We start from the raw sequence: 25,020 nt of genomic DNA, 5'->3' as shown, positions 1-25,020 counted from the left end.
CTAGGTGGACTACACACGTTTACCTGACAGCATACATTATATGCATTACTGACTGCCAAAACGAGCTCCTTCACACTAATTTCTGGGAGGTAGATAGTTTGCTAAATTTGGTCCGCCTCTGTGGACAGTAAACAGTAATAAAAGCAAAAGCAGTTTAACCGTGCAACAAGTTCACAATGGCTAACTATGGAAATTATGGTATAAGAGCTCTTCTGGCACTCTGGGAGCAGATACCAAATCTACCCACTCCCAACCCTACCAGTGATTCAACATTTTATAATAAATACTTACATACCAATTTGAAGGAGTAGTCTACATATTCCTCAAATAGCTGTTTTTACAGCACATTTTTTCTTTTCTACAGACAATCCATATTACTATTTTACTCTTGTTACACATGAGGAGTTGAAAATAAAGCATAAATTTCAATTAAGGAAATAATCAGGTTACTACAAGAGTAGATAACTAATACAAACTGTTCCTTGTGTTTCTAGAACATTTTCGCCTTTGCTACTACTGCTGGAAGTACTAAACTATTGAAGTTAGCAGTATGATAGCTCATAGATCACCATTCCAACATGAAAGAATAACAAGCCCGTTTCAAAAGTTTTATTGTTTTGTCATAAAAAAAAGTTACAGCTAGTTCAAATATGTACAAATTGCCATAAAAACAAAGCCATGTTTCATTATACATGAGCCAAACTGTCATTACGACATGGCTATAAAGATCATCATTTTTAAAAAAACCTCCCACAGGACTAAAAGAACTATTTAAACATTTATGCTCCGGAAGCCTAGTAGCAGCAGTTGTCAGCATATCTCATTACAAAAATCAGGGAGTGATAGTTGGACTAGAGTAAAAATAGGGCGTTTAACTCTCAACAGATAACAAAAGAAGGATCATGGCTGCCGGTCTAGGCTTCGTTTTGGTCTAGGCTTTGTTTTAACAGCGATTAAGCGAGCACAACTGACTCCCCTTCAGAAAGAATCTTCCAAGAGTTAAGATCCATGCCTCCCATCTTTCTGTCGTTTCCTCATCTGAGTCACACTCTGTCTTCAGCTGATTTCAGTTATGCGTTCAGTCCTCTATGCATTTCATTCATTTCCTTCATCTGGGGGTGAGTGGGGAAAGAGAGCACTGTCAGCTTGACTATTCAGTTACAACATTTGGATTCCTATATAAACACTCTGCACTTGGAGCTGCAGCAACATACAATGGCATCATTCCATTCAGTGGGAACTGCAAGGCTCATGCAAATACCTCAAGCAATGATGTTTGTAATAGAACAGGACTACCAGTGCTTCCTGTGGATTGCACAGCCTTTGCTATAGATATGCAAAACGGTACTTGACTCCAGTACCGCCACCCGCCTAAATCCTAGGAAATGCAAATCGCCAATTGCCTCTGAAGCTACTGCAGAAAATACACGGTCGACTACAGGGATGAAAGAGCGGTTACAGAGTTTCAGTGCTTTTACACTCTTTTATTCTTCATACTTAAAATTACCTGCAGCACCTAATGCAAGCTTTTAACCTACACCAGAACTCCTGATCAAATTTGGATTCTAGCTAACCTGTTCAATTTCCCCAGACAGCATCAACAAAAATTACCTCTGCTTTCACGTACTTCCCTTTCCTCCTTCTTGAGACAACCTGTAAGGAAAGGACAGGTTAATTGTCAAGTTTAATTTTAAGTGAAGACCTAAATGTGCTTTTTTCCAACCCTTCACTTTCCATACAACACCCTTGTGTCATAATGGTGCATCCCATCACCTCTTCTCTACTCCCCAGTCTCAAAAACAATATCTAGCATTATAGTTTACAAAGGAAAACCTATTGAGAGTCCCATTACCCTGGTGCATTATCTCCCAAATTTCACTACTATTGTGGCAGCTTTTTAGAACTTACCAGAGCAATAATTCCAGCAACTACTGCAAGTACTACGATAACAATGACAGCAATAACGCCAGCAGTCAGAGACTTCATGGAAAACTCCGGTGGTACTTCATCAACATAGTAGACCATCATGTTCTCAAAAGTCAGCGCTTCGTTATCGATACTCATGTTCAGCGCGTTAAGAAAGATGGGATCACCTTTTACCTAGGGCAGACAGTAAAAGAGACTTGCTTGTTCAGCTGGCAATAGACATCACACAGGCATTCCAACAATTTACCTTGCATTAGCCAGCACACAGTAAGGCTACTGAACATAATGCAATACACACTTAGTCTTTCAAACTTTACCCATGACACTTACATCTTTTTCAAAGTAGTAGGCCACATCAGCTATATCCACATCCCCAGAGGATTTATCTGAGGAATTTTGCTTCAAATCAATAGTAATAGAGGGATTTTCATACTGGAATATAAAAGAAAAAAAAAAAACAATAAAACACACACCATTAAAAAATGACTAATTTAGATCCAACTATTAAATACACAGCAAAGTATTACAGAATGTGATCCAACTTGTGAGATCACATTCTAAATCAACTTTATGGTATTTCTCAAGCAAAGTTCTTGTAGTATAATTCAAATTCCATGTTCTAGTGAAAAATAATTCATATATAGACTAAGCAGACAGACATGCAACTTTCCAATATTTAATTTCAGATACAGCTACTCACTAGTGCTCAGTAAGCAATATTATTTTGAAAGCCTATGGTAACATACTGTAGCACATTCACGTTTTCAAAGTAATCAACATTCCTATTTCACTAAAACTTATGTGCTTCTTACCATAACACCAGCTATGTAGCGTCCATCCAACATGTAACGACTGGTAATTGTATCCTTAAGAAATCTGCAAGGATATTAAAACCATAACCGTTGTAAAAAGCAAAGTACAATTATACACAACTATTTTTCCAAAGTAGGAAAGACTAGTAACGTTTTTTCCTCCTGCAGTTTGCGAAAAGCTGACCCTAGATAGCAGGTAAGCTCCAGCCCAGACTTTCACTTTCTCCCTGCTAGCAGCATGGGAGAGAAGGCAAGGTAGTAAGAAAAAATCCTTTATGGGTCATGATAGTTTACTAAATGAAGCGGTGGGAGGAAAAAACAAAAAATCCCCAGGCAGTGTCCAAGCAGTGGCTACTCTGGAACCACTCCCCCCCAACCCCGATTTATTGCCAAGTGTGACATTTTACGATCTGAGGTATCTCTGGTGAATCCAGGTCAGCTGCCTCAGATGTGTCACCTGCCCATCCCCAGTCTACTCACCATGGCAGCAGAGAGAGACAAAGACCTTGACAGTATGTAAGCACTGATCAGCAACAGCTCAAACACTGGTGCTTATCAGTACAGTTTCGGTCACTTCTGCTTTGAAAAAAAGTTAACTCCAACACAGCCAGACCCAGCATAGCAGAGTTCTGTTGATTCCCAAAAGTGAAGTTGCACTTATGGAAAAATAAAGAATTACTGTACTGGCAAAAAGCAGAAGACCTAACAGTCGACCTAACAGAGAATTCAGAGGAAGAGGAGCTATACAGTAGGATTTTTTTTTTTTTCCCAAGAAAATAAGCAAAATAAACTTCACAGCTACAAACACTTTTCTTGCCTTACGACCTTTGACAAAAAGGTAGGATTTTACTTCAGCCAAAAATACAGCTAACCTGTTTTGTCTCCTGCTTCTTCTTCACAGTTCCTCCCTCATCTTTGCCAGTTTAATTTTTTGCCAGTTTCTCCTTATTACCTATATTCTACTTCTTCCTCTACCAGGAGCAATCAGTTTCCAAAATAAGATCAATTTCCATTGCAAAAGAAGTTTTAAGGACCTTCATAAGTCACATCCAAGATGTCTCATAAACAAATGAGCTCACACATTTGACAATGCTTTTAAGCACGCAGTTGTTTAGAAGTACATTAGGTATCTGATAGTACATGCAGATATTTTCGCAAGACCTTCCAATCATCACTTACTTTGTTAACGTCTCTGCGTTCAGAGGAGTTTTTCTCTCAGCATGCTTCATTTCAATGATGATCCACCTGAAGTAAGATGTAAATACAGTTAATATTCTTAAAAATACACACACGTAAAGTGCATGCTACTGTTTCTAATCCCATGAGAGGGAAAAAAAAAAAAACGCACTGAGGAAAAAAAAAGAACAACACCAAACATCTTCCCTCTTCCCCATTATTTTCAAAGGAAAAAGTGACAAGTACTTATTGCTCCATGTTCAGTCCTAGGGCATTATTCATACCGACAAACCCCATAAGGCTGATCCAAACACAGGAAGGTTTTCAGGTTACAGCACACCCTATTGAGAAGACTTACATCGTCCTGACTAATTGATTGCATTTCAGGTCTGTGTCATGCTTGTCGGTTCTTCTGACACCAGCTGTGTTCACACACCAGCAGGTGGTTCCATTGCACTGCTTTGCCTTGAAGACACCATTATTTTCACATTCAGGATCGTACAGACCATCAGTATCTTGAAGCGCACCTTTGGGTTTCTCACGGCGGCCTGATTTCGTGTTTGCCATTTCAGCTTTCATCAACAGGCATTTGGAAGTCACTAAAATAACCAGCAGAAAGTCACATTACACAACAGGAGCGTTCAGAACTCAGGCTGGGAAAGCACAAGGTTACAACAGACGTGACGGCACCCGACGCCATTACAAGGAAGAGCAGGCACCCAAGATGTAGGTGTGCACAACATCAACACAGCAGGGGGATCTGAAAGCAAGCGCTTAAGAGCTCTAGGCTACCTCAAACTAAGAGTAAGGTTTTGGTACAGAAGCTCTAGGTTTGAGGGGGAAGTCGGGATGATTACTTCGAAGGAAGCCAAGAATTAGTCTTTGAGACACCCCTGCCATTAGGGATGAACTGTTAAAGAGCATCCACACAAGTCACACGGTCGGAATCAGAAAGGCTCCGTCGCCAGCTGGTTGGCGTGGGAGGCCTGGGAGAGCCCTTCCTTCCCTCTCTATCGTTATCTCCGCCAGGAGCTCACCGCCCGTTTTCACATCTCCGCTTGAGCGCAGCCGGGGGGTTCAAAGCAGCGGGCTTTACTCACGGGTCTCGCAGCTGACGGACACACTGGAGCCGATGGAGTTGCAGTTGCAGACGCCGTCGACCAGCCTGCAGTTGGTGACGCGCTTGTTCATTGTGCAGGTGCACGCTGCAAGAGACGCGCGGCCATAAGCACGGCGCTCCCTAGGGCGAGGCGGCAGAGGGAAGGGCCGAGCAGCCGCCCCTCGGTCCCTGAAGCGCGACGGCTCCCTTCCCGAAGCACCGCTCCCCCCAGGACCCTCCCGCCCACCGCCCACCCATTGAAGCCGGGCCGCTCCAAGGACGGCGCGGCAGCCGTAGCCACCAACGGGTGAGAGAAGCGCGGCCGCCGGGCACCGCCGCCCTCGGGCCAGCGGAGAGGGGGCGCCATTTTGTGGCGCCGCAGGAGCCGCTCCGCGGGGAGCGAGGGGTCGCGGTGCGGAGGAACGCGGGCACTCACAGTCCTGAGCGCAGGCAGCGGCGCAGAGCAGCAGCAGGAGCGCGGCCCCGCGGAGCAGCTCCATGGCTTCGCGGCACGGAGGGGCCGGGGAAAGGCTTCCGAGGAGCGGGCCGGGGAGAGCGAGCGCTGCGTGCGCGGCGGGACCCGGTGTGAGCCGCCCGACAGGTCGGGCAGGTGGTGGTGCGCCGCGCCCTGCCGGCTCCGGTTACACCTGGGACGGGCGGGGGGCGGCGGCACCGCCTCTCGGACTGCGAGGGCAGTTAAACCACCGCCTCCTCCTCCCCCCGCACCTAGGCGAAACTGGAGAGAGCAGGGCGGACCCGATCTCACCTACCTTCCCTTCCCCGGCCCAAATATAGCCTCTTCCGGCGGCCCAGCAGGGAAACAAGCTGGGATGCGTGGTGGGAGCGCCCTGAGGCGCGGTCGGTGCTGAGGAAGAAGGGGTGAAATTGTGCGGCTCTGGGGTGTCGGAAGGGGATGGTGTCCCTGCTGCCGGCAGAGCGAGTCACTGGGATTCGGGTCTGCGCACCGCCACTGGGTTTGCCTCCTCTCATGGCCGTCGTGCCCTGCCCTGCTCTGCCCTGCCCTGCCCTATTGTCAGCACTCATGGGTGTTCGGGGTCTCTGTGGTCGTGCTGTTGCAGGCTGAGGAGTTGAGGATTGACGTTGCTCAAATTCAGTATACTTTTCCATAAACACTGAACTCTTTAACAGAAATAATGATAATCCCTCGGGAAAAACAACCAAACAGAAAAAAACCAACTAGATCACCAGTGCACACAGGGTACACTTTCTTAAGGTTCTTCTTCTTTACATGTATTTCAAAAGCAGTGTGGTAAACTCCATGCTAGGCCGCTGTGCTTTAGGCCTGCTCTGGAAGGTGTTGCTCTGGCACCAGGGTATGCACTTTCCTCATCCCAAAAATGCAGTCTGCTTCACAGAACACAAAACGGTCAGTAGAGTAAAAGGAGAGGAAGTCAGGCAGGAAAGCTTGCTGCTGTTTTTAGAATGGCTTTCCAAACTGTGACAGTGATGTCAAAGCATAAGACAAAAGGTTGGCAAGGGATACCAAAAATAGTTTCTGATTATTTTTTTTTAATGTATTTGTTTCTTCGATTAAAAACAAGCAAATACCTGGATCTTTCAGGAAGATATAGCAGTGTCTTGGAAACTAAGTGGTTTTAGTGAAAGAGAAAACCAGAATGACGTGCTGCATTTGTGAGAAATCAATGAAATTTCCAAAGACAGTCGAAACTTCCTCTTGCCTGTATTTACATTGGCTGTACAATACAAACATGTCGCCACTCCTTTTTAGGTGCAGATCTTGGTTAATGAAACTGTTTAGAACCTTTGTGTGTTCTGAAAAGTAAGCACAGGGTAGCTGTCTTCTCGATCTGTTTCTGCACAGCTGTGTTTGTGCTGCATCTTGGGTTTTGTATTCACTATGGTCTAAAGGGCTCTGCTGAAATCAAAGAGGAGCTGTCTCCTATGGGTCTCAGTTAAATGAGTGTTCTCAGGGGCTTGAGCCTGCTTGAGACTCTTCCAGAATTTTCTTGATTTTTCTTGCAGGTTTGAGTGGCTTAATAACAGTCTTCTGGTCTAGTTTTAAGAGACTTGAATTAACAGCATCACATTAGCAAAGGGAAATCTTGGAAAGATTGGAAAATCTCAGGCATAGACTTTTCGCAGTGTTGCTGTCAGATGATGTCATTCTGCTTAAAGATGGGCAGGGTCAGTAGGCTCAGGAAAGCCCATTTGATTGTAAACCTCACTTTGTATTTAAATTTATTGTTGTTCATTTCCTTTTTTTTTTTTTTTTCTTTTTTTCTTTTTTCCCCAAAATGAAGAGTTCCACAGCCTCCAAACTGCCTCCAAACTCTGGACGGGTCTTTGCTGTCAGTGTACAACGGCACCACCTTCAGTCTCTGAAGATGGAACAGACTTAGGATATTTGTGTGGCCTGAGGAAGCCCAATTCAGTGAATTTTGGCCTTTTCGGGTGATTCATTTCATCCTCGCTCAACTGTCAGCAGTAGGAAGCCCTACTGTAACTGCAGTGAAAAGATAGGTGCACTGCATTGCTTTCTGTAGAACAGCATTTGATTTCGCCCCAGTTTGCAGAATGAATGCAGATTTCATTATCTTTATTTCCTCAGCTTTCCACATAGAATGAAGTTGTTTATATATATCGACATTGCTCAGTATCTTAGAAACAGAGGGAATTGCTCTCCATGATGTTGTTCCACAGCAAAGCTTTGGGAATGAAAGACTATTCTCAACAGCATGAATTTTAGTCTCTTTCCAGTTTATTTTGAGGAAGCTTCTCCATAGAATCCAAGCCAGTGGATCAGGCATGTGGTTAAAATGGTAAAACAGCATGAGTATTGAAATTCCTTAATTACAGGGACATCCCAGTCAGTGTCTGGAGAGAAGGTGGGAAATACATTACATTATTCAATGTCTGTCCTAAATAAACGTTCCTCACTGTACAGCTCTCAAGGTAGGGTCTTGCTCACTGCTTACAAATAGGACAGTTTCATCAGCAGTTGGAGATACCTCTTCTTATCAAATAGCTGAATGCTTATGAAGCAGTGCAGTGTAGGCTAGTTGTGGTTTACACTTATTAAAGCATAATTATAGCTCAGACTTACTACAGTTTAAATGCTACAAACACATTACTGGTTCTATCATGCATCAAAAATGTTTTGATCACTAGGCTCAGGGGAACATGTAAACCCATCTTTGACAAACTTACATGATCAGCTTCATATCTGATCATTTATGTAATTTATATCTCCAGACCTGCTTAGAGACTAAAGTTAGTTCACTTCCCAGCTAAACTTCAAGAGCTGTGGAGGCCAGTGGGAGATTTTCCATTGATGTCAGTGAACTGTGGATCAGGTCTGAGGAGATAAATCCAGTTCTTTCAGAAGCCAGTAGGAATTGGGGTGATAATGGGACACAGCCTGGGTCTTTACCACGTGATTTGGATGAATGGGCTTGTGACACTCCACAGACACAGTAAATGGCCAAAATCTGCTTTCAGGGAAAGTTGCAAGAATCTGTGAGTCACTCCTGAAGCACCAGGAAATGCTGAAGGTGGGGCTGTGACATGAATTGTGGTCAACAGATGGAGAGATGAGTGGGGAGAGGATGACAGGTTTCGCTGGAGTATTTGGCAATCTAGCTCTAACTGAGATTTTTTTAGAGGCTTCAAATCTGGCCAGTTTTGGGCGTGCTCTCCTGAGGATGACCAAAGGTTTGTCCCTAACAAATAGGCCCTGTATTATGCCAAAGCACAAAAGACAGTGCTACTGCTGTTTGCCCACAAAATGAACGATGTTGGAAAATGTGTGATGATTGGTTAGGTCTGACGAAGTTATGAACAAACAGGAACAGTTCTGCACTCCAGTGACAAGTTTTTTGTAAACTCAGACACTTCCTATTAGGATATTTGTATAATGTTATTTTTATCTTTATTTTTATGTTTATTTTTATTTATTTTTTATTGCAGACTCTATTGTCTACACAAAATGAAGCCTTGAAAGGACCATAAGAAGAGACAAAACTGAAAAATTACATATAGTGTCTTGTTCACTATATGTTTCTGAACATGCCAGACCTTCACAAACCAATGCGTGCTTCTGCTCACTGACTTATTTTTGAGCAGTGTTACATACAGTCAAGTACTATTGTGTTTATTTTTGCCTTGTTTCCAGATAGTTTTGAATACTGAAAGTTTATAAAAGTAACAGTATTTGTTTGTTTTGCTGGAATTGTTGTGCACACTGGAGATGGAAATTAGATCAGAGGCAATGGCAACACTCAAAAGCCTGTCCTCATCTTAGAAGCTCGCAGCTTGGTACTCCATCAAGCTGCAAACCTTTGGCTGAAAGTAAGAGTGTCTGAAGCAAACAGCTGTTGGTTCAGAGGTTCTTAAAACTAGACGGGGTGCAACCACAGGAGAGAAATGCTCATGTAATTAACGTGTGTTCTATTTGCATCTTTGAGGATTATAGAAACCAACCTGTCTGATACATCATGGCATCCTCACCTTTCTTCTAGGGCTTGGTCTTAGCCCCAGTGGGTGGGGTCACTAACTGACTCATCATTCCTCACTTTACTGCCCTGGAAACGCATCTTCATGACTCTTATACCTACAGAGTATTTAGAACATCTGTTGTCAGCATTCAAAGCTGCTTAAAATGCACAGCATGAGAAGTAAAAACTGGAGTAAGTCTATATCCAGACTACTTTGTAGCTGGGAGGCAAGCATATTCAAAACAGGTGGTTATACGGGCAGATAGCTGTCCTGTTTCTCAGTATGGTGGCAGTACTTCCCTTGTGACCTGGAGGTGTCTGCCATTAAATCTCCTTGTGTTGGATTGAGCGTGCACAGGTCACTACAAGACAAGCTAGAGTAGATTTGTGGCTTGTCAGTCAGCTAATGCACAGTAGCAGCCTATGAACAGAGTTGGACCTGGCAGTATGCAGAAGACATCTATTCCTCAAAGAGAACAGGGTCACAGCAAGCACACAGGCAGTTTCCATGGAGCGGCGAACCTGCTGTAAATCCCCACCCAGTCTTGCCTCATTGCAACACGTATGTGTAGTCATACCCAAAGCAAAGGTGAACAAATAGAGCGATGAGACGAGCAGAAAAATCTAAGCCCACAAACATCACTGAGCAAAGCACCGTGAGCCTCACAGAGCAGGGGTAAAGAAGTTAGGTGTGCCATAGCTCACACTGTGTGGTGAAACTGAAATAAATGGCTTTTGTGTTGAAACACCTTTCCTTTCCTACTTTAGTCTGTATTTATTTATTTATTTACTTATTTCTGTTTCGGTTAGCACTAGCTGCTACCAAAGTCCATCTGTTTTCCTTTGCACTTTAATTTACAGCCCTTGTTAGTAATTTTATTGCTTCAGGTTCTGAGGGAAAAAAAACTTTTACAACTTGTGATTGCTGATCTCAAGCAAACCAGAGCTTTTTGACCTGGCACAGGGGGGTAATTATAGAGCCCATTGCTTCTTGGGAGGGGCATTCAATGTTTAACAAACTGTGGCAAGTCTCGTTTAACCCTTTGGAGCTTGGACCATTGGATGGCAGTGAAAAAAACACATGTTGAGGCTCTCCAGCTCACAATGTAATTCACCTGTTTTTAGTCTTTTAAGTTTTGCCTTTCTGCTACTGAACTTGGAGCTGTTTCTTTCATCACAGCATTGGGAGGATAGGAGACAAAATACTTGCATCTGAAAACATGTCTTTCCTTACTTTGGAAATTACTGCTGCCTTATTGTTGGTTAATCCTGTCATAGTCTTCTGAGTGCCCTGCTGTCAAAATAAAGTCTCTTGACAATAGAGAAATTATACTCTCTTAATTACCACTATTGTTTCGTATTACAGGGGCTGTGGTCATAGACAAAGATTCAGTTGTGATCAGCAGCATAAAAACAGTATAAATAGATACCTTGTGTTTGAAAGAGTTTGCGATCTGAATTATGCAACAGTAAACCGTGAGTTAAAGCTGAACTTAGGAATGGGGCATGAGATCAGAAAGATTTACAGTTTGCCCAACTACAGAATCATAAGCCAGCTAACTAGAGTCTGAAGGCACTTGCCTATTCCTCATCCACGCAGCCGGCTGTTAGTTCAAGTAATGGCAAATTCTCCTTCAGAAAAATACTAGGGCATTGTTTTGAAGGCACCAAACTTGTTATGTGTATTATTTCCCTAGATAAAAAAGATAGATTTATTTACTGGATAGTAAGTTGCCCATATGTGCCACAATATTGTGTATTACGGTGCACATATATATCAACATTAATGAGACTGTGCATGCGTGTTGCTGTTCACTAGACGTGAATGGGAAATTTTCAGCTGGCGTGATTTTATATAAACGTTTTATTTTAAGTAAAAGCTCTGGAAGTTGTATTGCTTCAGCTATGTTTTCATTGGTAGGATCTTTGAAGCCTGGTGTTTGCTTGTTGTTCCTGAGAGGAAAGAGGGAATACCTACAGACCGAAGTGTTTACATTTTCCACTGCAAATGTGGGTAGTCTCCACATGCGCAATATGCTGGGAGCTCTGGGGCTTGGTCAACACACCTGCTCCTTGCTCCTGCACCTGTGTCTTGGGAAGCCTGCTGCTCTGCAGCTGGAAGAAATGGCTGTGGGTCATGGCAGCACAGAGCTGTCTGGTTCATTAGGGCTCTTTGCACAATACAGGATGAAGAAACTGCAAGAGCGCAACTGGGTAATGAATACCCATGCTTATTAACTGCTCACTAACATGCAAATACCCAACTTCCAGTGGCTGCTAAAAGTTAAAATGTTGTGAGAGACATCAGGAGGTTAAAAAAAAATCACTATATAGAGTACTGCACACCTCACGTCCTTTCCCCTTAAAGCAAACACGCACTTAAGAGGTGGGAGCTGCTGATGTTGAGAGACACAGCGTTGGTTCCTCATTAGCTTTGCTGTGACACGATGGTGAAGACCTAGCATAGTCTCACCTGTTTATTTTGGCAATTAATTGGAACTCTTGAGGTAAGACTATTTTGTTTCATTTTATAACCAGCACAGAAGAGCCAATTCTTAAAATAAATCTTAAATGCTTCCACTGATTTGAGTGGGTTAGGTTCATACAGGATATATCCATCTATTATAGAAGTAGAAGTGAACAGCAAGTTCAGACTTATGTCCCCAGTATTTAATCTAGATGTGCTGTTATGGAGCACCTGGCTGTTCAGAAGCTGCGTGTTTAGACATGCACTGGATTTGCTGGTGACCTTGACATTCTTCTGCCATTTGTTGTTTTAGTCTAGGCAGTACATTTCTTACTCACTGCCTTATTTCTAAATGATTTTTTAAATATAGTTTCTGAATTTCTCAGTTCTCAAGAGCAACCAGAGCTATTCTTGGCCTTATGTATTAGAAAACCCTGATGAATGCTTAGAAGTTCTTTTCAGGTAAACAAAGCAGACAACAATTTCCGTGTCCATCCATCCATCACTGACATACACTTAAGTGGCACTAGAGCATTTTAATTTTAATCACACGGTAGCATTTGTTGACAGCAGGGATTTATCATGAAGGCTCCTTTCTCACATCGTTAGCTGCTGGTTAGAGCACCAAACAGTAAGCCATATTCAGGCTGTTACGTGTGTGGCCCTAGTCCAGGAACTCAAGTGCTGCAGTGATGTGCTATTTCATGCAACTCCTCTAAATCCTTACTCTCCCTTCCCACATAAAGAAAAAGGTTACCAGTGAGAGATGTGGATTCAGGTCGTGTATCTGTTTCTTTTTAAATTTTCTGACACTCACGTGCTTTACTACAGCGTATATTTTAAAAGAAATATGTCCAGGGTTTCATTTTGAGATGAATGCTTGCATTTCCCTACATGTCTTTAGGAACGGAGTTCTCATCCTGCATGTTTCATTTCATCTACAACATGTTTGACTGAGGCTGGGTTCCCCTGTCAAGGCCAGGAGTCCTGTCTACAAGGAAGAGAACTGTTCTTTTTTTTTTTTCCTCTCATCTCATGCTCGGCAATAAGAAAATTCTATCATTGGAAAAATGCGTATTTTATTGTGAACAGTGATGTGTACTTAGAAGAACCATCTTCCTGACCTCCTGAGAAGAGATAGACCAGGTGTTCTTCCAGTGGGACTTTTATCTTTCTCAAACAACAAAACCCCATTAAAAGGATACTGGATGTCAAAGGCATTTGTTTTCCTCCTGTACAATTTTTTTTTTCTGCCATACTTATTAATCTATATGTAAATAACTCATTCACTGAAAACTCCTTAATTGTTATTTTGTAATTTAAAGTAAGTAAACTGCCTTCCCTTCACCTTTTTGGACCTAGCTACTGAGTAGCTATGTAACCCTGTGTCACAATTGAGTTCCAGTGCATGAATACGATCTTCTTTGTTTTTCAAAAATAAGATCCTGTGAAAATTCAAACACAGATCTTAATCATTATCTATAGAGAAAAGCACTGAAACAACAGGTAGAGACGAAGATAGCTCAACTGATCTAACCTCTTCCTTTAGGAAGGACTCAGAATTAAGCCTATGTAGGAAAGCAGAGAAGTGCTGCGTTGTTTCTGTTTTAAGTGAAACAGTGCCCCCTGATGTTCACTGAGCTACTTGCACATCAGAGAACTAAGGACTTCTTTCAGATACGCTTGGATGAACTGTTAAACGAACTCCTGGACGCTGTAGTTAATGATATGCCAGGCTGAGAACCGGTTAGGTCCTCTGTACCGTACACAGGATCTACAACCTGATAAAGTTTTGTTTCCTTGTTTTTACCCTGTTAAATAACTTCTTACCATGTACCCAGTAGAGACCGACTCAGAGTCGGTTATGTTTCCACAGATAGCACATATTCATCAGTTGCCCTTGGGATAATTACCATACACGTGTCTATCTCAGGTAGTGATTTATGAAGTTCCCAGTCTTCTATTCCGTGGTCTTTTCTACTATTTAGCATCTTTTAGCATCACGACCAGTCCAACTGATGCCTTTTACTTCATCCAGTGGTCTTCCTCTCTAGCTGAACGTTCTCCACTGATGCATGCTCAGTAGAACGTCTATTATTAGTAATTTATAGGTGCCAAAATCACAACATTTGTTCACTCAGCACTGGCCAGTCTGAACATCTGCTTGTCCTTGGATAGAGATAAATTATACTGAGGTGCTGGAAAAGGAGGATGAAGGGGAGTATCTGGACATCTGCCTGTTGCATCCCAGTCTACTCCTGGTGTGAGGCAGTTTGGCCTCGTGTGGAGCCCTGCCTTCCTTTGATGATAAGCCTAGTCGTGTCTTTTCAGTATTGTGTTTCTTTAGCTAAAGGTGTCGTGTTAAAACAGAGGGATGCTTTTACAACGTTGCTAGACAGCAGGCAGCTGGTTTCAGAATAGCTTATTATAGAGGGTACAGCTTATTAGAGAGGGAAGAGCAACAGCTCCGCTCATCGCTGCGAGACAGCGGCATCTCACCGCGGCGCAACCGCCGCCTGCCAAGCAACAGCCGTGCACTCGTCTGATTGGCTGGGCGGGCTCCGCCCAGGGCTGTCGGCGGGTGGGGAAGTTAAGAATGCCTCGCCGCTTGATTGGCTGAAGCGGCAGCCTCCCGCGCTCCGATTGGCTGCCAAGGACGCCGTCTCGCGCTGGGGCGTGGCGTGAAAGGCGGTTCGCTGAGGAGCGGGCGGGTCGCTGCGAGAGGCGGTCGGTGTGTCTGAAGCGCTCGCTGCGCGGGAGGCGAATGATGTTGCTGGCTCTCGTGAGCCTTATCGTAAGTGTGTCGGCTGAGTTCTTACTCAGTGGGCTGCTGTGAGCCTGCCTCGGACAGCCTCCCCTCTGCGTAGGCCCTGCTGGAGGAGTAAAGTCGCTTTCTCCCGATGAAAGACAGCTTTCCTCGCGCTTCTCTTGGCATCCCCGCGTTTGCGGTTACAAACGAGCTAAAGGAAAGCCAGCTGCCCGGCTCAGCAGCAATACAGCTCATCTCAGCATCGGCGGGCAGGCCGGCTCCGCTGAAGACGCGTGGTGTGAACAAAGCACGGCAGCGCTGCTCAGTGCCCGTTCTTCTAGTTAACCAAGTCCTTCCCTGCAGGGACCTTGGCTCGCCACCATGTGGCACAGCCTGGTGCGTGACACACCTCCTGCTGCCCACCTGAAGCCCAGCGCCATCAGAGCCCAGCAGCAGAAAAAGGTGGTCAGACCGAATCGGCGTTCTTCCCGAAAGAGGCTAGGAAACTGTGAGAAACGTGTTCGTAATGGTACCTGCGGACAGCCAAAGCCACCGGGCCTTGTTATTCAGCGCCAGGAGATGACAGCTTTCTTTAAACTCTTTGGTAGGTCGCTATTAGATACCGATTGACTGAACTGTAGGAAGCTCTTCAAGTCTGTTTTCTAAATTTGGGGATGCTGTTGATATAGATGCTAACAGCTGTGCCTTAGGTTAAACGTGTTTTATTGTTGTTAAATTCCAGTGTATGTTTAATGCTTAAATTAAAATACAGGGAGGCTGTATTTGTAAACTGAACTGCTGACGAGCATCTTTGTTGTAGATGATGATCTAATTCAAGACTTCCTATGGATGGACAGTTGCTGCAAAATTGCAGACAAGGTAAATGTAGTTAATGCTAATCTATCTTGAGTGAAAGTCTGCTGCTAATCACTTGATACTACAGTAAGAATACCACTTGTATTTTTTTTCCTAATACGTTTTTATGGAGGCTTTGAGAAAACCCAATTTATGCTTTCTTTGTTGATAAGGCACTTTGGTGTGAGACAAACATTCTAAGAGTTTTCTGTACTGTTATATTGAAATAATGTATTAATGCTTAATAATGAATGTAACACTTCACATTTTACAACAGTATCTTTTGGCAATGACATTCGTTTACTTCAAGAGGGCTAACTTCACAATACATGAGCATACCAGACTCAATTTCTTTCTTGCTCTGTAAGTATTCTTAAATAATTATTAACAAAATTTTGGCATTAGCTTGTTGCTTTTTGATGATTCTGATACACAGTAAGACATCATAACCAGTTTGTAGTTGTTTGGGTTCTATATGAAGCAAAAAAACGTGATCTTCACATCATATATAGTTAGTGCAAATTGAACGTTGTTTTCCTGATTTCCAACTTGAGTAGCAGGGATGTTTGCATTGGTACTGTAATTTATAGCATGGACCTCTGCCTACAGAACTCTCAATCTCTGATCTTTGTATGGATTAAAATAAATATGCAATAAAATAAATGCAGGACGATAGATAAGAGATAGAAATGTCTTATGTTTCTCTTATAAGACCCCATTTAATATTTTGCAAGCTTTCAAGTCATTTGCTCTGAAAGGATTCATAATGATGCACAACTTACTAATAAAGTTTCTGACAAGATGATTTGAGTCAACAGTAAAAACATAGCTAAGTAATTTCTGAGAATCGCTTTCCTGAATACTTGAAACAGAGGTGCAATGATGAAGCCTTTATTGAGCCTATATACCTCTGTATTTGGCCAAGAAAATATAGCATACTGACAGATTCAGTACTTTGTTTCATAGTTACAGAGCACAGGTAATCTTTTCCTATACTAGAAGCTGCTCTGATTTGCACACCAGTGCAGGGAGAAAGGCGGCTGTTTCTTTTGCCATGAACATCCATAGATCAAGGAGGAGAAAGTTGTCTGGCTCCTATGATGGGAGAAAAAGCAGTCCCAGAACTGATAGAGGACTAGAAAGGGCCAAAGGGTCTCACTGGGCTGGGACTAGAGAGAAGACTTGCAGTCTTGCAAGTGAGGAGACTAAAAGTAGTAATTTTTTCAGGTATGGTTTGTACGGGTTATTAAACTAAAATTAGGTGAAAGCTGTCAGGATGTATGAATTCTTACATACCTATTTATTTGGGAGGCTCTTGGGTAAAGTATTTCAATAATAGCTTACCATAAATTTATATTTATCTAAAAGATACATGTAAAACTTTCTGACTGAGAACATATTGTTATCTGGAAAGAAGACTGCTTTATTAGAAATTTTTTTCCTTAGAATATTAGGAAAAATAACTAATATGTCTCTTAGTGTTAGAACTCACATTCATATGACAATTTGAGATTGAATAACAGACACAAACATATATATATATTTCAAGGTATCTGGCAAATACAGTGGAAGAAGAGAACGAAGAATCAAAGTATGAGATTTTCCCATGGGCTCTGGGAAATAACTGGAGAATGCTCTTTCCTGATTTCTTAAAGTTAAGGGATCATCTGTGGAGTAGAATTGACTACAGGGCTATTGTAAGCAGACGTTGCTGTGAAGAGGTAGGGACAGTTTTAATACCGTAGATGCTGAAACTACAATTCATACCAATTAACAGTATAGCTCCACGCTAACAATTTCTTCCCTAAAGTGAGTAGATGAGCCACAGGAAGGAAAAGGTGGAGCTTTTCCTTCATCAGTTTTTTTTCTTCTGCATTCAAAATACAGTCTTTGAAACAATGGTTTTAAGGTAAACTAGAATATTTTGTTATGCTACAGTTTCAAGCTCTAAGGACAAGAATCTTTCTGCTTTGTGCAAATAATTTTGCTTAAAGTATATTATTAGCTGCTAAACGTCATTCACTGCGGAAATATTTTTGTATGCATCTTTGCTTTACAAATTCCGAGTTTGTACACAAAGTGAAACCTTTAAGTAGCACCGCAGGTGAAATTTTACTCTCTTAAAAGTTAACAATGTAACTTTAATAGACTTGGTAAGGCAATGGATTTTCACTTTATTTCGAAAAAGAAAGGACATGCTTTTAACATGCTTTGTTAATGTGTTGTTACAACCTCCATTTTTCAAACATACTGGGGGGTAAAAGGCATTCCTTGCTTTCCAGATGACATCTGTCTGTCTGAAAAAGCCCTGCTATGTTTGAAGAACATAATGTTTACTACAGCTGGTGGAAAAGAAAATCTGTTCTGGGAATGGGATGAGATGCTTATGGGAAAAATACAAGCAATGAGGCAAGAGTGGAGTGTGCTTCAGAGCACACCGTACCAACTTGGTTGTTGTGAGTTTAATGACTTCGTGAGCCAGAAGATCCATCTAGTTTATGTTTAATAGTAAAAGACAACAACTTCAGTCCAACAAATAAAGCATAACCTGGCATTTGTGATGCTTTACTTATCACATTTAAACATCTGAATACAACCAGTCCACTTATTCTCACCTGTGTTAGCAAAACTAGTGAGACTGAGGCAGACAAGGTACCTCTTCTCTAGTCTTAATTTTGTTATATGTGAATTGGATCCCTTGTTCTCAGCTGTATGTTTGCCAGTTATTTTCACTTCTGATGGAATGGTTGCTCTGCTAGGTAATGGCTATTGCTCCAACACATTACATCTGGCAGCGAGAACGCTCTGTGTACCACAGTGGAGCCATAAGGAACTACAACAAAGATAAAATTCTTCTGCCACGAGGACCTAATAATTCTCCTATCCCCTGTTACGTCTGTGGTAACAAAGGAAGATTTGTACGACTGGGATTGTCATCTTCCTCCTCATCTGCTGGCAGTTTAGAAGAGTTATGTTCATCCCAGGATTTGAAGGACACCTTTGCAATTGAAAAAATGCTAGTTGACTCTCCTGCTTCTGCCCAAGGTATGGTTAAACACAGCAAATATTTTAGAATTAGTTTAGGCAACTGAGGCTGTATTTCCCTTTAAACCACAGTAAGGACCGCTTTATCCTTGGTGTGGTAAGATGATCTGTCTCCTTTAAGTGCAGCTCTGTCTTTGACAGAATTTATGCAAGATACTCTTTCAGAGTTGGGGCATGTATGGAAAAGAATATAGGAGTTCATTGCAAAAACTGTTTTATAGAATAGAATCTTTACATAGCGAACTACTCAAAGCTGTCTCCTGGGCCTTTACATGAGAAGCCTCTGATACTCAGAGCAGTTATGTCTAATCTTTCATTACAGTTGAGAGTGGAACCCCGGAGATGTAAACTTCCTGTGCTAAGGCCCCTGTTCTGCAAAGACATATTGCAGTGTTCTTAGTATTAATTATTTATTACTTCCTTATTAAGGGTTAGAGTTTCAATTAATTAAACTTCAAGTTCCAGCTCTGTGTCTGATTTGACCATTTGAGTACCTCATAGCAAAGCTAATAAACACCATGGCAGATCTCAGCATAGTTTCTGGAAAAAAAGCTATTCTTATCAACAACTGGTATCTTTTCTTAGAAACGAGCACAGCTTTTATCTAAAGAACAAGTTCAGTGAATTTCAGTTTCCATTACAGTTGTGCAAACACTATTCTTACAGAACCCAATAGCAACCAGTTGGTATGTAGCCAAGTTGGAAGCTGCTTCACTAGCATCTCAAAAGTTTTCTTACCAATTTTCTTCCCCCTCCTGATTTCTGGTAGACTGTCAGAGCCTGTCCAGCAAAAGGAGAAGAGATAATACCTGGAACCAAGACAACTCCATGGATTGGTTTACAAAGAATGAAGAATGAAATGCACTGAACAAAGAAACAGAGGCTGTGCTTTGCCGAACAATTGGTGTTGCACTGCCGTGCCATACACGATGACTGTTAAAACATTTCCCTTTAAATAGCAAGTAGGATTTAGGAGTCTGATAGGCAGTAGAAATCAAAGCAGCAATTACCTAGAAGTTACAAAACTTGCAAAACATAGCTATTTTGTAACTCTTTATTCCCATACAACCTCAGGTTAGCAGCTAACAGCAGCAGCATCAAGAAAGTGGTGGTCGGAACTTTCTCAGCTTGGTGAGGAATGCTAATTGAAAAACAAAACTAGTTACTATTTCAGTATTCAATTTCAAGTTTTTAATATTGAATTTCTAGTTTATTATAATTAGTTTATTATAGTTAGTTTATTATAATTAGTTTATTTATTAGTTTATTAGAATTTCTATTGGATTTCTAGTTTATTATAAGTGTCATGATTTTGTGATATAGTAATATGTCAAGTGCTAGTATAGAAGTTGTTATTTTTGAAAATATTTTAAGATTTACAATAAAAGCATTTTTTCAAGTATCTCACCTGAATGAGCGTCCTGCCAACGCGATGGTCTCGCAACGTAAGGTGCTGAGCAGTGTGTTTCAGCATCATCAGGAAATGACTCTGTGGGAAGTACATCTTTTTGTATAATTCTTTCCAACAGGTTTGAGAACATGCACCCCTCAGACTGCAGCTACCGATGCACATTCATTTTCTTTATCCCACTCTCAAAGTGCTTTGTTGTCATCTATCAGTACTTTCAGACCTCTCTGCTCTACACTGAATTTCACAACCCCATATCAGCCATATATTTATATAAGGTATATATATATATATATTTTACTTGCTAAGACAGTATAAATTGAATACAGGGCATATGGGTAGCATTTCCATAGGGAATCCTTCAGCCCATCACGATCCTCAGCAAAAGGACTGAATTTTATTTAAAAATTTCAAAACAATCAGGAAGGACAGTCGTTCTGTATTTGCAGACAGTCATTTATTTTCTGTTTAGCCCGGATTTTTATCTTTGGATTGTCAAAATTGCACTAACAATCTTATTAACAATACTATTCTTACCATCGCCTTCACCTTCGTTAAGAACTATTTGATCCAGAGTTTGGATTTCATCACATTCTTTCTGTTGAGGATCTTCCTCGATATCTTCTTGAGTTTCCACTCTTTGGCTTGATTTGCAGTTCTTGATTTTAGCAGGGAGCACCAACCAATTTCTATGAGTTACCTCAACGATCTTTTCACAGGCAAAAGGGAGCCTGCATGTCCGTATTCTGTCTAAAAGGTCTATAACCTGTGTGATGCTTTTGAAGAAATGCAAAGGATAAAGGAATATTTTAAGAACTCCAATCAGTATTATAGACTTAGTTCTATTGCCTTTGCCATATTCTTTACCTTAGGGTTTTTTGCACATCCTTCCATTTTAGGATAAAGGAACTAGCAACTCGACTACTGAATTGAACACAATAGTTATTTTGAGGATGTCATTAACTAAAACCTCTCAGTGACCACAGTAAGTGTTCTGAAGGAACCAAAGGATGTAGACAAGTGTGATTTATACCGAGTGCAACTCCTAAAAAAGGAAATAAATGAAAAATGCAACAACAACAAAAAAAGCATATATATATATGTTACTTCCATTAGAGTTGGATGGGTATTTTAGGAGAGCATGGTTTAGCAACAATTTCAGGCAATGCCTGTATAAATGTTGAAGTGCCAGAAGTAAATACTTACTTAGCTAAATACACAGCACACACACCACCCTCTTTAAGACTGGGGTGTACAACAGGCAGAGCAGATTGAGGGTTAAGCATATCCAGAACTATCTGCAAGAGAATTATGTTTTTCTGTTACAATACTTGAAAAACAACATTTATGTATGGAAAACTGATGCATGCTACAGCAAGGCAGTTTTATTAATGCTCCTGAACAGCTTAGAGAAACCTGAGTTCCCCAATCTATAAAAACAAGCCCATGCTATTTCCACCTGAATTTCTATTACTGCAGGAAGTCACGTGTTCACCAGCAAGGCAGTCCTGTACTAACATTAAACCTCCTACTAATTAAACTCTGTAATATTATTAAAGCTGCATTTACTAACACCTTTGGGTATCTTGTTTGTAAATGTTAACAAGCTCAAATGCATCTGTGTGATGAAATGATCAGGCTACGGTCTAAATGTGTAGTTTGCTGCTGGTTTCAAAGTTTAGAAAATTTCAGTCTCAGTTACCCATCCTTTATTTCTTTTTGGTAGAAGTCTATTCAAATTGTAAAACAGTGAGAAATGCAGTATCTGATCCTTCCTGTGGACTGTTGCATTTAAAGTTTTTAAAGATCATGTATTTTTATGCTAGCTATTCTGTTTCTTCACTTAAACCCTTTTCCCACGTTGTCATTTGGAGTATTAATGTAATTAGTTTGTCTTTTTAGAAACATTCTGTATTCTGTGCAGCTGATAGCCAAGTGTTTACATATTCATATTTTCAATAAGCTTGTGTAATTTCTTTAAATTTAATGCTTAAAATATTATGCCTTACTCATATACAAGAATTTCTGCATTTCTCCAAAATCAAAGCAGGTAAGTATGTCCTTACAAGGCAAGAACAAGATTTTGCTATTCTTCTGTTACTGCAGCTTGATTCTTTCATTTGGGAAAATGTAGATGGAACCTGGTGCAAAAAAAAAATCAGGATCATCTGCTAGCTGGTGTTAAGTTAGATTTGGGAATCCCACTGCAAGTGACAGCACCTGAGTTTTCAAGTCACACAGAAAACAACTGTTGATTTATGTCACGTATGGATTATTTGGACTTACTGCATCAAATGTTAAAGATTTCATATCCTCAGCAGCTTTTGAGATGTCTTTAAGAATGAAATCCACGTTATCTGGCCACTCCTCCATATGTCCTATTTTCCACGTTGTGCGCCAATGCCTGTAGTTCTTCTTTGCTAAGTTGTGATGGTCATCTCTGATTTCATAGCTGATAACACGTCCCTCGTGCCCAACTTAAAACAACAACAACAAAATACGAGATGTACTATTTTCCCATCCCTACTGAGTAATTTAGAAAAAAGATAGCGATGTAAGTGACAAGAAATGTGCCTCAAAATCTCCAATTCATTTTAGGAAATAAGCACATATGTAATGTCTTCCTGCAAAGTAACTCTCTGCAGGAAAAGATGACTTGAGTACCTGCGGCCTTGTGAACCCTTGATTCTTCTGCTACAGCTACCAGGGAGCAGCTGCGAAAGCTGCAATGCAGTTTGCTACCCTTAGATACCATAAAGCAGATTTGAAAGCAATGGTATTAAATTATTACTATTTTTTTAAACAAAGGTTTGCTGTTCTCCCCCCACCTTTTCCTTTAGAATTCAGCAAAGGCTAGGAAAATCCCCAGGCCTGCTCACTGACCTCACCCCATGGACAAGCTTTACAAGTGTACTTCCTGATTTATACATGGTTACTGTTTATAACCATAATTGCCTTATTATGTAAGTATAAACTTACTATCTTGAAATCTTCACTATGAGTCCAATTCACAACATTCTTCATAGAGGAAGTGTTATCAGGCTTTCCAGGCAAAGACAGCAGTGTGTACATTGCTGTATTATTCTGTGCTTGTATGATTCTCTTTTCTCAACACTACCATCCCATTAACTTCTTACTCCTCGCTACTTTTATTGGGCAAAGACAGCTTTCCACAAGGAACAGCTCACCATGACTTTTTAAGCTATTCTGAGCCAGCAGGCTCCTTTCTTCATCTATTTGATTCCGTGAATCCTTTCAGAAAAGCAAAGAAAACAGGTTGTTTCACCTCAAACAACTACAAAACAGATGGACTCCAGGAAAACTAAACTACTGTGGGGTGCAGCCAAGAGGGGCAGCTCTGCCCACATCCTGCCCCAGCCCCATTTACCTGCCAATTCCCCTCTGCAGCTACCAGCTCCTGACCATGCAGGGAACAGGACAGGAAATTGAAATGGCAAGAAACTAAACCTGCAGTCTACAAAAAGAGGAAGAGCAGCCTTCTGCCAGATTGCCTTCCCAAGACAGTTGATAATAGCATTAAATGGTTTACAAGCACAAGTGAAAAGGCACAACAGTTCGACTGAGTGCAACAGCTCTCCACCTTCTAGAGCAATGAAATCTAAGTCAGACCAGGCTAGCTCATGGCTTGAAAAAACAAACAACACCAACATTTTCATTATTCACGTCACAAAGGAAGGAGACTGGAGGAAGGCTCTGGTGCACTAGAAACCCAGCAGTAATGAGAACTAAGCCTTACCTTTCAGGAGGGTGACTCTTTATACAACAACCCTCAAAATACAAAGTATAGTTCCTGCATAGGGCCAGGCACAGGCTTCCTTTAAGTCAGCAGAGTATATGTGAATGTTAAAAGTGCTGCAGAACTTTTAAGAGTTGACTGCAACTGTTTGATCAGCTTAAAAACAACATAAGGAAGCACTGAACAGCCTGAAGATGGAAAGGCCTTACAGCGGGATGTGGGTAGGCTGGATTGTTGGGCTGATGGCAATCTAGAAATGCTTAGATGTGGCACTGAGGGACGTGGTCAGTGGGCACGGTGGGGGTAGTAGCTGGACACGATGATCTTAGGGGTCCTTTTCAATTTTCGTGATTCTACAGTTCTGATAATTGCACTGCATTTCTAAGAGCAGAGCCTTACCTGCTCTTGACAGAAACAAGCTCAGAGCACCAGACCCGCTGCCACTCTCCAACACAACGTCTCCTGGGTGGACATCCATCATCATCAGCATAGCACTGATATCCTAGGGGAGACAAAGTCACGACACGTTACTTTGAAACGAGGGTGAGGCCCACCCCGGCCCCCTGACCGTCCCGCCGGTACCTTGGGGTAGGCGATGGTGGGTCCCCGCGGCATCAGCAGCACGTACTCGTCCAGCGAGGGCCGCCTCAGCAGCAGCCGCGCCCCGGCCGAGGAGCGCAGCAGCTGCCCGGGCAGCCGCCCAATGATGTCCCGGTGCGGCAGGAGCCCGCCGTGCGAGTTCAGCACCGCGCCCGCCTCCAAGCGGCACAGCAGCTTCAGCGTCGCGTTGTGCTTCCTCCGCAGCTCCGCCAGCGCCAGCTCCCCCGCGCGGAGCGGGCTGAGGCGCGCCGCCATTTTCTCCTCGCGAGGTCCCTGCGGGGAAGGCGCTGCGGTGGGCGCCGCACTCGGCGCCGCCATTTTCTCCTCGGGAGGCGCCTGCGGGGAGGCCGAGGAGCGGGGCTCCGCGCAGCGCTCCACCGCCGCAGCCTGCTCCGGCGGCAGCAGCCGCTTCAGTCTCTCCAAAGGCGACAGCGAAGCCTCCCACGCCCTTCTCGACCTCCGCCCGTCGGACGCTGAGGAAAAGGCCCGCCGAAGAAGCCGGGCGGGAGCCACCATCCCGCAAGCGACGCGCTCTGTGATGACGCCATCCCGCAGGCGGCGCGCTCTGTGATGACGCCATCCCGGTCGCGTCACGGGGAGCGCGGCGCACGCGCGCGGAGCGAGCACGCGGCCGGAGCTGCGCAGGCGCGG

General features: G+C 42.5%; 3 protein-coding genes and 2 long non-coding RNA genes across 6 annotated transcripts; 3 read left to right on the top strand and 2 right to left on the bottom strand.

Moving 5' to 3' along the window:
* Nucleotides 1–594: 594 nt before the first annotated feature.
* On the bottom strand, nucleotides 595–5,555 carry EPCAM (epithelial cell adhesion molecule). The gene is made up of 9 exons (XM_042821299.1): nucleotides 5,450–5,555; nucleotides 5,015–5,119; nucleotides 4,273–4,513; nucleotides 3,918–3,983; nucleotides 2,739–2,802; nucleotides 2,257–2,358; nucleotides 1,909–2,100; nucleotides 1,612–1,653; nucleotides 595–1,112 (listed from the first exon to the last, which is right to left on the bottom strand). Exons 1-9 carry the CDS (start codon nucleotides 5,511–5,513, stop codon nucleotides 1,071–1,073), a joined length of 918 nt encoding a protein of 305 aa, XP_042677233.1. The 5' UTR covers nucleotides 5,514–5,555; the 3' UTR covers nucleotides 595–1,070.
* LOC122161723 lies at nucleotides 5,171–10,237 on the top strand. The gene is made up of 2 exons (XR_006169263.1): nucleotides 5,171–5,320; nucleotides 7,296–10,237. It is a non-coding gene; the product is annotated as an uncharacterized LOC122161723 (long non-coding RNA).
* A 1,415-nt stretch (nucleotides 10,238–11,652) lies between these two features.
* On the top strand, nucleotides 11,653–13,175 carry LOC122161718. The gene is made up of 2 exons (XR_006169259.1): nucleotides 11,653–11,995; nucleotides 12,860–13,175. It is a non-coding gene; the product is annotated as an uncharacterized LOC122161718 (long non-coding RNA).
* A 1,547-nt stretch (nucleotides 13,176–14,722) lies between these two features.
* On the top strand, nucleotides 14,723–18,668 carry SPDYA (speedy/RINGO cell cycle regulator family member A). The gene is made up of 6 exons (XM_042822107.1): nucleotides 14,723–14,749; nucleotides 15,068–15,308; nucleotides 15,525–15,583; nucleotides 15,837–15,922; nucleotides 17,109–17,280; nucleotides 18,319–18,668. The coding sequence occupies exons 1-6, from the start codon at nucleotides 14,723–14,725 to the stop codon at nucleotides 18,649–18,651; spliced, it is 918 nt and encodes a 305-aa protein (XP_042678041.1). The 3' UTR covers nucleotides 18,652–18,668.
* On the bottom strand, nucleotides 16,959–24,913 carry TRMT61B (tRNA methyltransferase 61B). 2 transcript variants are annotated; one of them, XM_042822089.1, is made up of 7 exons: nucleotides 24,352–24,913; nucleotides 24,169–24,271; nucleotides 22,299–22,489; nucleotides 21,219–21,310; nucleotides 20,550–20,788; nucleotides 20,013–20,093; nucleotides 16,959–19,745 (listed from the first exon to the last, which is right to left on the bottom strand). In XM_042822089.1, exons 1-7 carry the CDS (start codon nucleotides 24,883–24,885, stop codon nucleotides 19,702–19,704), a joined length of 1,284 nt encoding a protein of 427 aa, XP_042678023.1. In that variant the 5' UTR covers nucleotides 24,886–24,913; the 3' UTR covers nucleotides 16,959–19,701. The 2 variants fall into 2 exon arrangements, with proteins under 2 accessions (XP_042678023.1, XP_042678032.1); XM_042822098.1 differs by lacking the exon at nucleotides 16,959–19,745 and having other exon boundaries at nucleotides 19,868–20,093.
* Nucleotides 24,914–25,020: the final 107 nt, after the last annotated feature.

This window comes from Centrocercus urophasianus, unplaced genomic scaffold (genome assembly GCF_019232065.1).
Source record: "Centrocercus urophasianus isolate 14NV4802_14NV808 unplaced genomic scaffold, USGS_Curo_1.0 seq_10, whole genome shotgun sequence".
Taxonomy (NCBI): Eukaryota; Metazoa; Chordata; class Aves; order Galliformes; family Phasianidae; genus Centrocercus; species Centrocercus urophasianus.
The sequence above is the reverse complement of the archived record's forward strand: the minus strand, read 5'-3'. Positions and strand labels throughout refer to the sequence as shown.